The sequence below is a fragment of the Podarcis erhardii genome (assembly GCF_964252035.2).
Source record: "Podarcis erhardii genome assembly, chromosome: 12".
Classification (NCBI taxonomy): domain Eukaryota; kingdom Metazoa; phylum Chordata; class Lepidosauria; order Squamata; family Lacertidae; genus Podarcis; species Podarcis erhardii.
This window is the reverse complement of record NC_138513.1, coordinates 41,149,899-41,165,794: the sequence shown is the minus strand read 5'-3', so window position 1 is coordinate 41,165,794 and position 15,896 is coordinate 41,149,899. Positions and strand designations below refer to the sequence as shown.

Below are 15,896 nucleotides of genomic sequence, written 5' to 3'. Positions count from 1 at the left end.
CACACAGAGTTCGCATGTGGCATTTATAAGCAATAACAAAAAAAATTGCGGGCCTCCCATGCTTTAAAAAAAGTGATTTGTTGTTGTTGCTTATAAACGCCACATGCGAACTCTGTGTGTATTCTTGCCTGATCTTTGTTATTATTCTAACAATATCTCACCATTCTGTGAATTCCTAGATTCATGAGCAACTAAAATGCACAGGACAGCTGCTTTATGCCATAGAGAAAAGAACCTGTCTAAGCAAAGTCGTTACACTGCAGAAGTCTTATTCTGCTGTCTTCGAAGTGGATGGCTTGGAAGGCTTGTTTCGGTGCTGCAAAAACAAAACACGTCTGCTTACCACCACCAGAACAACCCCCAGTCTTTTACTCTAGCTCAGGAAGGAAGACAGGAGGTAGCTAATCCAAGTACACCTTGCAGATGGAGGGGATGAAGAAAGACAGAGGTTATTGCCAGAGTTTCACTGAGCTCTCCAAAGTGAGCCTAACTCCAAGGACCATGCCTGCTTTTCTCTCCAGCACCAAAGTTGAAGCTGTGGGAGGGAGCATGGGTTTGTCTGCACAAGTTCAATGACCAAAACACCCAAGCCTGCAATCTTATATATGCTTACCTAGGAGTAAGTCCTATTGAATACAGTTGGATTTCTGAGTGGCCATGCATTAGTTGCACTGAAGGAGATAGGAATTCATGAAGCCTCACAACCACCTACTGAAATTAATTATTATTTTTTCCATTGAGTTAGATTGTAACACAAGATTTCAATCAAGTATGGCTGGCTTTACTATACTAATAGTAAAATGTTCATATATAATGGAAGAGTAATATAAAACTCCAACACTTCTATCCCAATCTAATTATTCTCCCTCCAAAATATAATGAAAGAGTTAGTACATCATTTGGGAGTAGCAACTCCATCATTCACAAAAGACCCTATTGATAAAGTGGTAAATGGAGTACCAGCAATTATGAACCATGTAAGTAATAATTAAATGTATCTATGTAATTTTGCAAAAGGTGCAGATTAGAAAACTTATAAATGGACTCCATCTGCAAAGGAACTATGGGTAACACTACCTAAAAAGGTAAAGGTAAAGGTACCCCTGCCCGTACGGGCCAGTCTTGACCGACTCTAGGGTTGTGCGCTCATCTCACTCTAGAGGCCGGGAGCTGGCGCCGTCCGCAGACACTTCCGGGTCACATGGCCAGTGTGACATCGCTGCTCTGGCGAGCCAGCACCAGCGCAGCACACGGAAACGCCGTTTACCTTCCCGCTATAAAGCGGTACCTATTTATTTACTTGCATTTTAAGGGTGCTTTCGAGCTGCTAGGTGGGCAGGAGCTGGGACCGAAAGACGGGAGCTCACCCCGCCGTGGGGATTCGAACCGCCGACCATATGATCGGCAAGTCCTAGGCACTGTGGTTTTACCCACAGCGCCACCCACGTCCCCACTACCTATGGTTACTTTAAACAGACCAGCTTGATGAGCCATGGTTTGAAGATAATTGAATGAAAATTACCCATAGTATAACCACAGTTGGTTGTACTAGACAGTACAACAAACCACAGTTAAATGAAAGCAAAAACAAGCTCTTCCAAACTCCTCCTGGCCCTGTGGGAGTAGGGGTAAATTATGCATCCCAGGGACCAGGCTGGGACAGACTAGGAAACAGCTGAGACTTCAGCTTTTACCACCCACCAGCTGATTTCTGTAGGCATTGGCTGAGTGAGTGAGTTCCCTAGCAGACTTTGGCTCTACCACTCGTCAATGAATGCAACCTAACATATCTCACATGATTGTTCGAAGGATAAAATGGATATGAAAAGAACCAAATAGCGCCCTCTGAGTTTGTTGGGGGAAGGGCAGGATAAAAATGTATTAAAATAAATAACATGCTAAAAAAGGATTAGAACTAGAAAGATACCAGTTCTCTGTTTATTGTTAGTTTTTAATACTCACAGAGCCTCTTTTCCATTTGTAGGCTGTTTCCAATTAGACAAACACTGGGAAAGGAGGGGTACATTTCAAGAGGCCCAAATTTGTAGTATTCTTTGTAGCACCATTGTAAAAGCATGCTTCACTGAAGAAACAAGTGTACCTGACAAGCATTACATTTCCCACCTTTGAAAGATTCAAGCCACGTGACAATTCATAAAGATTGCCATTATCTCTATTGGCCTCCTTAAGTACAACCTATCTGCTTTGAACAGTTCACTACGAGTCCTACAAGTCCCCAGTGCTGATTTGCAGGCACTGCTAATTTGCATACTACAGCAGAAAACAAGCAATTAAAAGATAAAATATGCTGCATCATAAAATTCCTCAGTAAGCTTTACTAGGTTTTAATTATTTTCATATTTCACTAGTAACTGAAATATTAGGTTGAAGATCTTAGTACAGGCCTTTCCTTTTAATTCTTGGTAGATGAATTTCAGCAACTAAATTTGTAGGTCGGAGGCGGATTCTAAATATATTTTCATTACAGTACTTTAATTACAAAAGCGTCGAGGGCAAAAAATATTTACCCATCATACAAATAAAGATACCCCATTAAAATTGGAATTAAAAAAATATGTGTTGTAAAATCAGACTAAGAGTTCTGAAGTGGAACCAGTGCCATGTTGAATCACAGCATGAGACCTCAAGAATCAGTGTAAAGTTGTTTTAAAGTGGTAGCCATCAGGTGGCAGTGTTTTATAAATCACTATCTGAACATTTTTTATTTATTTTTTGTGAAGGGCAGCATCAAAATCTCTAAATAAATAAATAACCAGCAGTTCTCCTAATTAATTTAGTAGATTCTATAAATTAATTAAGCAAGTTATAAAGGTCTGACTCTTCTTCATCATCTGCTCCAGTATAATTGCCAGCCTGTTTCATTGCACGAGTCAAGGTTCTATTGTTTTGCCAGAGGAAAACATAAAAATAATTCCAAGCCCACTAAAAGTAGCAGGCAAAATCATTATAGCGTGCCAAAAGGGACATGTCTGCTTCTGAAAATCGCTGGCACTGAAAAAACAGCAACAGTATCATAGTACCATAAGCATCTGTGTCTTGCCAATTTCTGCCTACTTGCACAAATATGTGTCTCAACTTCAGTGTAAGAAAAATACTGTATTAATGTCAAAGCTGGGCAAAAACATGTTATTTAGACTTTGTATTGCTGAAGCAGTGCATAGGAGCCAACTCCTAGGGACTAAGATGTCTGCCCCCCCTAAAATATTTGAGGGGGCTGGGTCCCCCCAAAGTTTATGGGCATTGTTTAGGGAAGCTTTTAATGTTTAATAGGTTATTGTATTTTGGTGTTCTGCTGGAAACCGCCCAGAGTGGCTGGGGAAACCCAGCCAGATGGGCGGGGTATTAATAATAATAATAATAATAATAATAATAATAATATATTATTATTATTATTATTATTATTATTATTATTATTATTATTATTATTATTATGGTGTGCATGCACTGCGTCTTGTGAACGATTTTGTGAGGCGGGGCTCATCTGGGCCCTCCAATATTTTATTCAGCTTGGCACGCCTGAAACATTCAGTTTCTCAGCTGCGAAGCACAGCAGCAAACCAAAGAGCCCTTTTCTCCAGCTTTGAGCTGCAGAGTGGGGCAGGGATCTTCCCTGAAGTTTTGTTGCATCCTCTGAAGCTCAGCACAGCTGTAGAGGATAATTCCCAGCTGCCCAACTCTGAGCTGGAAAAGAAGGCATCACTCCTGCCATAGCAAGAGTGACAAGCAGGGTTGCGCACCACAACTTGATGTGGTGAGAGAGCATAATTGTAGTGGCTTTGCATAGGGAGCAAACCATAGTGCAAAGGGTCATCTGTCCACATTTGCAGATTTCTATTTGATAGGCACCACTTTCGGCTGGATTGTTTACTTCGGCTTACTGAATGTTCGCTTTGTAGAAAGAAACTGACTGATGACAGGTTTTGGGTTTTGAGTAGTGCAGATATGTAATTATGTTTTTGCAGTTTCTTTTTGTAGGCAGTGGTGACATCACCTAACTATATCTATGTACAGTCTGTTATTTGTGCTGCATACTCTAAATGCTAACAGAAACAGTCTACATAGAGAATGAAATCAAATAACAGTCTTATTTAAATACTGAGATTTTGATTTAAGTAGGGGGGGGGTGTCAGATATGTAAAAAAATAAAAAATGAGCCCATTGTGGAAATAATAAAATTTATATAACAGAAATATTTAAGAATGGATTATGAATGTCCTTCCAGTTCACAATGGCTTCAAGTAATGTTTCTTATTTAACTTCTTTATGAAACAAGTATGGTAAAATATTGGAACGTATCAGTAGAGTTTTTAATAAATTAATGAATCATTTTGCAGTGCTTTGTCTAAATTTATGTACTCAGCGAGTCCTTAATGGTCTTTTCCTGTGAGCACTTAGCTCTGATTGTAGTGAGATTCTGATTATATATTGCATTCTTTAAAAAGAATGTAATCCTTGCAAAACCTAGTAACTTAGAGCAGGCTGAATTTTGCCTGAAAAATATATAGTGAAATTAGTATGTGCTGATTTAATGACTTGGGATCCCCTTGCTTATGTTCTGAATGTTAATAGTTTGCCTTCTAGATACCAAACTTTATAATCTTCAGCTTTATTATCTTTATTCCCATATGATTCATAAGTCACTTGCTAAAATGCCTGTTTGTCTTCTGGGCCTTATCTGTTTTCTGGTGGTAGTATAAAAGGGCTAAGCTGCATATGGATTTTATTTGATTTTGAGCCTCACAATGGATTCTCTGCTGGAAGTTTTATATGCATAATGTTGCCGCCCAGCTCAGAGAATTCTTATTAATGCTTCAGCAGGTGCTCTGCTCACAGTCCAGTAAAATAAAGATAGGCTTGGTTTTTGAGGCTTCTTCAGTTTCTAATGGCAACGTATTGAATCATTTGCTAGAGTCAAATATCTCAATTGCCCCATGTTGGCAAGAAAACTCATCTTTGCAGGAAAAAAAATCCTCCTCTTTCTTGTTGTTCTGGGAAGCCCTGGTTTGCCTTTGCAATCAGTAGTGGGCCTTGCCAAGCCAAAATTAATGCTTGTAGCAGCCAGAAGACACTGACTGCAGCTGTGTCCATAACTGAAGTTGGTTTTTAGTGTTATGTTTTCTTTTAGAAGGTCACAAGTTTGCAGGAGTATCTGCTTACGGGAAATTCAGTAAGCTAGTTAACTCTCAGATTGCTGGATTGAAGGAGTCAGTCTAAGAAAAAGAAAAATGTTCAAGCTCTTCAGCATAATTCTTTCTTGGGGTTATTCCTCCACACTGTGGAGCCCAAGGGAGCAGAGTGATTCTGATTTATTTTTCAGTACAGTGGTGCCCCGCAAGACGAATGCCTCGCAAGACGGAAAACCCGCTAGACAAAAGGGTTTTCCGTTTTGGAGGTGCTTCGCAAAACGAATTTCCTATGGGCTTGCTTCGCAAGACGAAAATGTCTTGCGAGTTCCTGCGGGGGTTTTTCCTTTCCCCCCCTTTTTCAAAGCCGCTAAGCCGCTTATCAGCTGATCCGCTAAGCCCCTAAGCTGCTAATAGCGCTAATCCGCTAAGCCGCTAATGGGATTGCTTTGCAAGACGAAAAAACCGCAAGACGAAGAGACTCGCGGAACGGATTCTTTTCGTCTTGCGAGGCACCACTGTAATCGTATGGTCTTACAATGCTTCCTCCTCATCTGGCATCTTGATTTTTATTACTAAAAAGTTTTACTAACTTAAAGTTGACATATCGCATGTCATTGTGTAAAGTTAACCCAACTTACCTTCATTATGCTACCTGCAGCCACTGGGTTTCCTATAAATGTTTTGTTTAATCACAGTGAGCTTCTAACATAAAGATAAACAATTATTCCATTTCTAATACTTACTATGATCCTAAACTTTTTTCAAGATGAGTACATAGAGCAAGTTTATTGTAAAAAGAAGAGCAAGGCAAATTTATTTTCCAAATTTATAGTAGTTAACAGGGATAGTGCATTTGCAACTAAAAAATATGCAGTTATTTAACAGCATATTTTCCCATTTTTAAAAATCTCATTCATACTAGCACAAAATGTCTGTTTCACTACAGTGAATAGACCAATAGAGGGGGTTTTTAGTATGTGGTTGGTCTTGGCTTAATGAATGTGTACTTTACATCAGCAATGGTTCCAGATAATGGAGAAGGCATTGCAAAATCAAGCATAGGATAGCATAGCCAAATTAGTTCTTCTCAAGGTAGACCTATTGAAATGAATGCACCATGTTAGTCATGTCCATTGATTTCAGTGGAACTAGTATTACATGTGAAAGGATCTTGGGGTCTCAGTAGAACACACTTAATCAATCAACGGTGTGATACAGCAACAAAAAAAGCTAATGCTGTTCTAAACTGCATCAGCAGAAGGCTAGTCCAGGCATAGGCAAACTCAGCCCTCCAGATGTTTGGGGACTACAACCCCCATCATCCCTGACTACTGGTCCTGTTAGCTAGGGATGATTGGAGTTGTAGTCCCAAAACATCTGAAGGGCCAAGTTTGCCTATGCCTGGGCTAGTGTCTCAATCAAGGGAAGTAATAGTACGACTCTATTCTGCCTTGGTCAGATCACACCTGGAATACTGTGTCCAGTTCTGAGTGCCACAATTTAAGAAGGATATTGACAAGTTGGAACATATGTAGAGGGGACGACCAAGATTATGAAGGGTCTGGAAACCAAGCCTTATGAGGAACAGTTGAGGGAGTTGGATATGTTTAGCCTGGAAGAGAGGAGACTGAAAGGAGATATGATAGCCATCTTCAAATATCTAAAGCGCTGTCACATAGAGAAAGGAGCAAGCCTGTTTTTTCCTGCTCCAGACAATGGACCTGAACCCATGGCTTCAAGTTACAAGAGAGAAGATTCTAACTAAGCATTTTTTTGTAGGTCCATATTTTGCCAAATGGGTGGTCAACGTTCTATGAGTATGTCTGCAGATATATATATATATATGCCAACAACTTACATATTTTTATATTACTTTCAATATATCAACCTGAAAATAAATTGAATCAAAATTGTTACCAGGCCACTGAAAACTACTAGTTAATGTGTATCAAAAAAATAGAGTGTCTTTTAAAATTCATAAAGCCATGATTGTATCCTGCCCTACTCTTTCAGGTGCATGCATTCAGCTCTCAGCTACAAACCAATGCATCTTCTCTTCTCTTTTTATGTTACAATCACGATTGCACAGATGAATATGATTCTTTACTGTCCCCCTGCCCTACTGTCATCACTCCTGTGTGAATGACTTCCTCGTTGGAATCCACTCTCTCAATTGTCAATTTGATTCTAGGCTGCTTGTTCCCCTGCCCCTGCCCCCGCCTTAAAGCCTGAGTTTTATATAAAGGAAAATGGCATAGCAAATATCATTGATTATATGGAAATACATTATTCTGGTTAATATCGTTTTTCTTCTATATACTTATTTTTTTTGCAAATACTGTGTTTGTTCATTCTGTACGCTTGTCTGTTTAGGTCTGGTCCATCACATCTGTAATCTTCTAATAGAAACTGCAGCTCTTTGCTTGGATGCAGATGATAAAAGCAACATCAAGACAGCAAATACGTTGCTTCTGTCCTTGCTTGATATTTTGCACCATATGCTGATCTACACTGCAAATATTGTCCGCCTGACACTACAGGTATATAATCTGTTTTCTGGTAGAATAAGGGTCATTTTTTCTATTGTATATTTTCTATTGTTCTTGTTGATATATATATATATATATACACAATATATACACACACACACACACACTATATATATATATATATATATATATATATATATATATATATATATGAAGTTGAATAGATTAATCTAATAAGTGAATGTCTACACCAGGGGTCAGCAAACTTTTTCAACAGGGGTCCGGTCCACTGTCCTTCAGACGTTGTGGGGGGGTCAGACTATATTTTTTTTGGGGGGGTGAATGAATTCCTATGCCCCACAAATAACCCAGAGATGCATTTTAAATAAAAGGACACATTCAACTCATATAAAAACACGCTGATTCCCAGACTGTCTGCAGGCCGGATTTAGATTGTGCCAGATCCAGCCCCCAGGCCTTAGTTTGCCTTCCCATGGTCTACACAGTTCCACTGACAATGGTTAATTAATTACATGGGAGTTAATTGAAGCTTAAGTTTTTCTGGCTTAAGTAGTAAGTACCCATAATGGGTTCTTTGATTTTTACCAGTCCCTTTATCCAAGACGATTTGAACCCTCATATATTTTGCATGTTTCAGAGACAGAAAAATAGTGCATTTCTAGATAAGTACTGTTGACATCCATCAGGCTCAAGCGACAATGGATTGTACCTCCAGGATGAAGTCACACCTCTGTGTTTGCAACACCAAAGTGATCTCCATGAGGTACAATCCTAGGCAGTGTGTGTGGAGGTCCTGGGCTGTTCCACAAATGGGGCTGCCACAATGAAAACCCTGTTCCAAGTTACTTACATCATAAGTCATAAATGACTTATGATGTATACTCAAACAACTCTTCCCTTTCTAAAGTTGACTCACTCAAGGACATACCAATCAAATAAAAACAGATTTATTTTAAAAAATTAATGCTTTTCAAGGGAACCCTTGATCCTGAAATGACTGTGGTAGTGATATTTTTGATGTGTTCTTTCTAATATTGTGGTTAATTATACTTTTTTCTCATGAAGGCACAGAAATCTGGCACAGGAGGGGACACTCAAACCGCTGAGGACCTTCTGCTTATCAACAAACCCCTGACCGATCTAATTAGCTTGCTTATTCCATTGGTAAGAGCTTTATTATTTTGAGTTAGAATGATTGGAATGAATTATAGTTTATTTAGATCATCACCACCCCCATGTGAAAGGTTTAGATCAGGTTACAGGATGATTAAAAAATAATAATTCAGAAAATACATTTCCACTTTGAAAAAGTTGCCAGTACTGAGGAACAAGATTAAATTTCCCTTTTCAAATGTTCCTCAAATGTGTAGTCTTCTTTTCTTGTATTATCCATTTGCTCCCTTTCTCTTGGCCCTAACTAAGAAGAATGCCCTTACTGCCCCTTACCTATATCTTTTCCTGAGCTTGTAACTTTCATTCTCAGGATCAATATAGATGTATCAATAGTTTTATCTTTACTTCAGGTAAAGGATTGATTGCTGTCTGCACCTCCAACCATTTAGTCATTATCCATAGTTAACACAAGCCCAGGGACACTGCAAGCCTATGGAAACCTTGACATGGATAAGGGTACTTACAAAATAAACTTTGTGTCAGCCACAAGTTGGACATCTTTTTTCAAGACTAACTTGCTTATTTTTTAAAATGTTAAGTATTAAAACTTAGCAAAACTCAGTTTCTTTAAATAATGCACAGAATAATGTCCTTGATGCATTTCTGGAAAAACTAACCAAAATAATAAACTCAGAGATAACAATTTATTATTAAATATTTCAGTGCAAAATTTGTGCCTGCATGCTTAAAGGTTTTGTTAGCTTTAGCTTTAAATAACATAAAACAATGATGATTTAACTTATTTTAAAATGATCCTTTGAAGTTTAATAAGACTAACTATTAATTTTCCACACTCGTTCTTCCGTACCTGCTAATGTCAGATAACTAATTTCAACCATTCTTTTTATTCACAACTGTTTACATTCTTCAATTATTTATAAGTAACTTTTATCTATTATTTATAGATAACTATTACATTACATTTCATACCAGGTCAGTTTTGATTACGTGAGGGAAATTTGGTTGTGAAAAAACTCACTCAAGGTCTAGGAGCACCTGGAATGTCATACAATTCAGGAAGTGGAAGCAGAAACAGGGATGTTGTGCAAGAAGAAAAACTGTTGGCTGGGAAGTTGAATGGGAAGTTGACCTAGAAATTGAGCAGGAGAGATAATGGCCAGATATGAGTATTTAGTGTGGTGGCTTAGAGTTGGGAAATCAAATATGAGAGATGGGAGCCAATTAACAGGCCTCTAGCAGAGAAGGCTCTAAAAAAAGCAAGATACATTAGACAGACAACTGAGAAACAGAGCCATGAGAGAAGGATAAGAATAGGAGGCAGACAGCTGAGGTAACCAAATGGTGCGTTAGGTGGTAAATTGATGTACATTGCCATGTAATATTATTTTTTTTAATAAAAAAACAACACTATCTAATATGTTGGGATATGAATACATGCTAGGAGAGGATATATTTGCTAGATATTATCCCTCCTTCCTTATGTTTGTGAGTTCAACAGAGTGCCATCCTTTTGCAGCTTAAAAGGGCAACTTAGGCTTGTTTTAGCCTTTTAGTTTAAGCAACCCAGGATGCTTTAGGGCACACTGGTTTCTTCTGGTATTTCCCCCTTTTCTTCCACTTAAAACAACAACAACTTATTTATGCCCTGCCCATCTGGCTGGGTTTCCCCAGCCACACTGGGCGGCTTCCAACAAAATATTAAAATACAATAGTCTGTTAAACATTAAAAGCTTCCCTAAACAGGGCTGCCTTCAGATGTCTTCTAAAAGTCTGGTAGTTGTTTTTCTCTTTGACATCTGGTGGAAGGGCGTTCCACAGGGTGGGTGCCACTACCAAGAAGGCCCTCTGCCTGGTTCCCTGTAATTTGGCTTCTTGCAGCGAGGGAACCACCAGAAGGCCCTCGGCACTGGACCTCAGTCTTGCAATAACTTTTACTTAGAATCAGTTACAGATAGGTAGCCGTGTTGGTCTGCCATAGTCAAAACAAAAAAAATTCCTTCCAGTAGCACCTTAAAGACCAACTAAGTCAGTTCTTGGTATGAGCTTTCGTATCTGAAGAAGTGTGCATGCACACGAAAGCTTATACCAAGAACTGACTTAGTTGGTCTTTAAGGTGCTACTGGAAGGAATTTTTTGTTTTGTTTTTACTTAGAATATATTTGTTGAGGAGTAACAGATACAGCAGCTTTGTTCAGGCAGGATTTAAATGGTAATTCAGTTACAAAGACATACTTAAGTCTAGCTTAAGATGTAGTCTAGGCATAGTGCTCAGACTTAGCAGGTGTTCTCACATTGCCGGCAGAGCAGAAAGAAATGGAAAGAATAAGATGGGTTGCCCAGGCAGGTAGGGGAATATATAGCCATGCCCTCCCCGTCAGGGCACAGTGAGAGTGTCTTTCACAGAGCTCTTTGGCAGGTTTACAGGAAAACTCTGCAAGCCTCAGCTCCTATCACATGCCTATCTAGAAAAACATGAATTGTTGGTTTGACTGCACTTTAAATATCCCCACACCATAAGAGCATTACAGTGCAGTTGGAGATGTGTGTTCTAATTCATACTCTCAACCATAAAACAAATCAAAATGCACATGAGGCAGGGAATCCCACAAAACAAATACCACCAATTGCAGCTGGATCAGAGCACAGTTTATGGAGTGAGAGTCACAGGAACTATGTTGGCCACTAATGTTGGAGTTAGGCGGATTATTCTGCTCTCCCCTTGGGTAATGGTTGTAACTAGCAATGGGCGAATATCTCTACACTCAATTTAGATCAGGACAGGCAAGTTTGCAAAATATTTCATCATGTATGTGAGCTGCGTGGAAAAGAAAAAATGCAGAGGAATAGAAAGCTACAAGATTAAAACATGCATGTGCACACGCATTCAGACCCATATTTTTTTTTTTAAAAAAAGGAAATAGGTAATGCATTTCCAATTAAAAGGAAATAGGTAATGCATTTGTGGTGTTTTGAATACAGAAAGACAATTAGAAATCAAGGATGAAATTTGAATGTTTCCTAAATAAATATGGAGGCATAACAAGTAAATGTTCAGATGCAGGTCTCCAATATAAATTTGTATGAACATTGCATAATTTCAGAAAGATTTTTTGAGAAAGTGATGCTAATAAAGTTTTGTGGGGGGTTTTTAGAGGAGGGAGATCTTTGGAAGCCAATAAACAATATTGTTAAGATATTTCAGTCTTTATGGGTTGTAGCCACCTAAGTTCTATTCAGAGTAGATCCACTGAAATTAATTTCAATGTGTCTATGCTGAGTCTGACTAATGTTGGATACAACCTTATGTGTCTTCTAATAAGTGAGATGAAATAAAAAATTTAACAAATTTCATAATACTGATGAAAAATTGGTTTTCTGTTTTGCCTAATATTTGTTGAATGATCATTCTCATAACTTCCAGCAGCCCATCTGTTACAGTTTGTTCTGTTGTCATATTTCTGATGTAACAAACATCTATCTGTTCTAATAAGCTCTCTTTGTGCATAACTTCATTAATGTGCTGAAATAGACTTCCCTCTGGCTATTAGATGCATTATCAACTCTATCCGTGCAAAAACTGCTGCTTCAGCTCAAGTACTCATACACCTTTCTTGCAAGAGTTTGCAATTCATGAATGCTGTGTAACTGAGGCCAAAACAAAAGGATCATATGACAATTACTAAATTTCTGTTTTAGTCAGAGGGGAGAATTATCTCCCATTCTGTATTTACATCAATGTATGTTCTGCTCTTTTTCTGTTATAGAAATCAATGAGGTTTCCAGGCATCAATCAGTCCCAAACCTGTTTTTTCCCCAAAGGGGTTATTTCAAAATGTACCTACAGACCATGCTGTATATACAGTATATATATACAGTATATATTTCCAGTGCAGTATATAAGAGGAAATTATAATTATTTTACTGTAATAATATAGCTCCCATATTATTAATTTTGTTCAGGTGCTATACACACATGCTCTGTGGAATTATTTTTTCTTTATGCTCCCCCTTTTCTTATGCTATAGCACTAGTAAGGTGCCCTGGCAGTATGTCAAAGTGAATTCACTTCTTTGTGACAGCAACACTCCCTGTTGATGCTGTCATTCCTGTGGATTTTGTTGTGGAAAGGAGCAAAGGTTTAGCACAGCAATCAGCCTTTAAAACAAAAGTATAAAGTGGTGTCATAGAGCAAATAACTCACAATTGGGGGGGGGTACAGGGGGAAGATTACACTAAGTCAGCGGCGTTCAACTTCCAAGAGTCTGCATGATCTACCCAAAGCTGTTTGTTAAGCTTTTTTTAGGAAGTCAAAGGTTTTTGGGGGGATGTTTTCATGGGGGTTCAAAGATGGACCAGGATCGACCAGTGACACCCCACGATTGACCAATAGATCATGATCGACCTGTTGGACAACCCTGCAATAAGTGACTCCTATTGAACTCAGAGGAAACCTCCTTAGGCTCATGTTAACTTGTAAGCTTATCTATTGGCACGTTTCCTTACAAGGATAAAAGACCTGTCTGGAAGTGCCCTGAGAGTGAGAGAACATTAACATGATTGTGTTGGAGGACAGTCTATAAATAGGATGACATCCTATGTATGGATGTGACAAGCAAGGTCTTGAAGGTTTGCCTTCTCTTTTTGAGGGAGGAATCATCCTACCCTCTAGATATTACCTGCCTCCATTGGGATAGGTCTTTTTGCCTCTAAGGTGGGAAAAAATCTTAGTGAGACTGAGACTTTGTGAGAGTGTTGTCATTTCTTTACTTGTTAGTTTCCTTGTGTGTCTTCTCTTAAAAGAAGATGTGTCAACGTTGTCTGTGCACCCTGTCCTCTCCTACAGTTGGAATTTTCTTTGGGGTGAGGGCAGGGAAGGTATTCAAGGAGAGCAATTATTCCCCTGTTTCTTCCCTTTGTATTTTGGTCCCTGGTGGGGTTAGAGAAGGAGAGCTCTGAGTGACCGTTGTAAAGTGGTCAGCCATTTTTCTTAGTTCTATTGCACTCTCCTGCAGCAGCAGCAACATCAGCAAGTCTCACACAAACTAGATCAAGTGAGACTGCTGCTTTCTACCAAATCTCACTACGGCTGGGTGTGAGCATCTTTTACTGCTGGCAGCAGGTCTCATAGTACGTGTGTGTGTGTGTGTGTGTGTGTGTGATTGCGGAAACTATTGAGGCATCTCTCTACTAGCTGCGGCTGGCAAAATTCTTGCAAGGATCTTAGCAAACCGTCTCTGAGGTGACCCTTCCTGAATCCAAAATGGGAATCCCAAAATGGTTTTCGGCCTTCTAGGGCCTTCTAGGGGGATGGTGGACATGATTTTCACCACTCGACAGGGTAGAAATCATATATTGAACAGATGGAAAGCTCTTCAATCTGAGCAAGCTGAAAGCAAAGAGTAAGGTTACAGTAACTTCTGTCATAGAGCTTCAGTATGCTGATGACAACGTAGTGTGCGCATGCTCAGAGGATGACCTCCAAACCATTCTAAATATCTTCGCAGAAGCTTACAAAAAACTTGGCCTGTTGCTCAACATCCAAAAAACCAAAGTGCTGCACCAACAAATACAAAATAGCCCCTCTGCAGCGCCACAAATCCAACTCAATGGTGTAACGTTGGAAAATGTCGATCACTTCTACCTAGGCAGTTATCTTTCCACAAGGGTCAACATTGATGCCGAAATCCAGCATCGCCTGAACTCTGCAAGTGCTGCTTTCTCCCGATTGAAGTGCAGAGTGTTTGAGGACCGGGACATTCACAGGGAAACCAAAATGCTTGTTTACAAAGCTATAGTACTACCAACCTTACTGTGTGCTTGTGAAACAAGGACCACTTACAAATGCCATCTCCAACTTCTCGAAAGATTCCATCAACGGTGTCGCTGAAAAATCTTACATATCACTTGGGTGGGAAGACAGGCGAACTAATATCAGTGTACTGGATGAAGCAAAGATCACCAGTGTTGAAGCAATGATTCTTCAACATCAACTTTGTTGGACTGGTCATGTTGTGCAGATGCCTGATGATCTTTTTCCAAAGCAACTACTCTATTCCGAACTTAAAACTGGAAAGTGTAATGCTGATGGTCAACAACAGAGGTTTAAAGACTGTCTCAAGGCAAATCTAAAAAATGTAGTATAAACACCAACAACTGGGAAACACTAGCCTGCGAGCGCTCCAGTTGGAGAACAGCCTTTACCAAAGGTGTCATGGACTTTGAAGACACTCGAACTCAGAACGCAAGGGAGAAACATGCTAAGGGGAAGGCACACTTGGCAAATCCACACCATGATCAACTCCCACCCGGGAACCAATGTCCCCACTGTGGAAGGACATGTGGGTCCAGAATTGGCCTCCACAGTCATTTACGGACTCATTGTTAAAACCATGTTTATGGAAGACAATCTTACTCGGCTATGAGTGATCGTCAAAGAAGAAGAAGAAGTGTGTGTGTATGTGTTTTCTCACACGGGGGTTCCGTTCCTGCCCCCTGCACGTGTTTGCGAAGGGAATATAAGTGTGTTCCACCCTTTTAGTGATGTGTTTAGTGACATTTTCAAGTCACTTCCTGGTTCACCATGCACTGTATCATGTCATTCAGACACACATTAATCAGTTGTTGCCTGTATTATGCATGTGTATTTGGTTTGCAATGCAGTTTCATAAGTTTAGTAAGTGCAGGTAATGGGACAGAGGGGTTGTTTGGATCTGCCAGTTGGATCTGGAAGGTAGGACGACATCTTTCCCTGGATGAGGAGGCAAAGCCTGTCATGTCCAGAGGAAGGACATCATCCTATTGTGACCAAAGTTTTCAGATTATGTTTACGAAGGAACCCTTAGCCTTAACTGTGGTTAATGCCCGTGATGATACAGAATTAAATCAAAGAAGTTCAACTCAGAAGGAAGGGGATGGACAGGGTATGTGATTAAGCAATTGGAAGCGTTCCATGTGTATCCATATCTATGTTATGAAACAAGTAGTAAAATAATTGGGCTCTAAAGCACTGTATTATAATTGCCACTTTATTAAAGTAAAATTAGGGTAAGCAGAAATTGTTTAAAGCTAGAAAGTGAATTCTGCTACTTCATCTGAAACCAAGGAT

At 39.4% G+C, this 15,896-nt stretch overlaps 1 protein-coding gene across 5 annotated transcripts in view; it reads left to right on the top strand.

The window, feature by feature from the left end:
- The window catches only part of ULK4 (unc-51 like kinase 4), a gene marked incomplete at its 3' end in the record, with an annotated part of 163,482 nt that overhangs the window by 90,310 nt on the left and 57,276 nt on the right, over window positions 1–15,896 (top strand). For all 5 annotated transcript variants that reach the window (XM_081881893.1, XM_081881895.1, XM_081881892.1 and 2 more), the window contains exons 33-34: window positions 7,521–7,687; window positions 8,723–8,821. In XM_081881893.1, coding sequence (XP_081738019.1) covers window positions 7,521–7,687; window positions 8,723–8,821 — 266 coding nt within the window. The remainder of the gene's footprint in view (window positions 1–7,520; window positions 7,688–8,722; window positions 8,822–15,896) is intronic.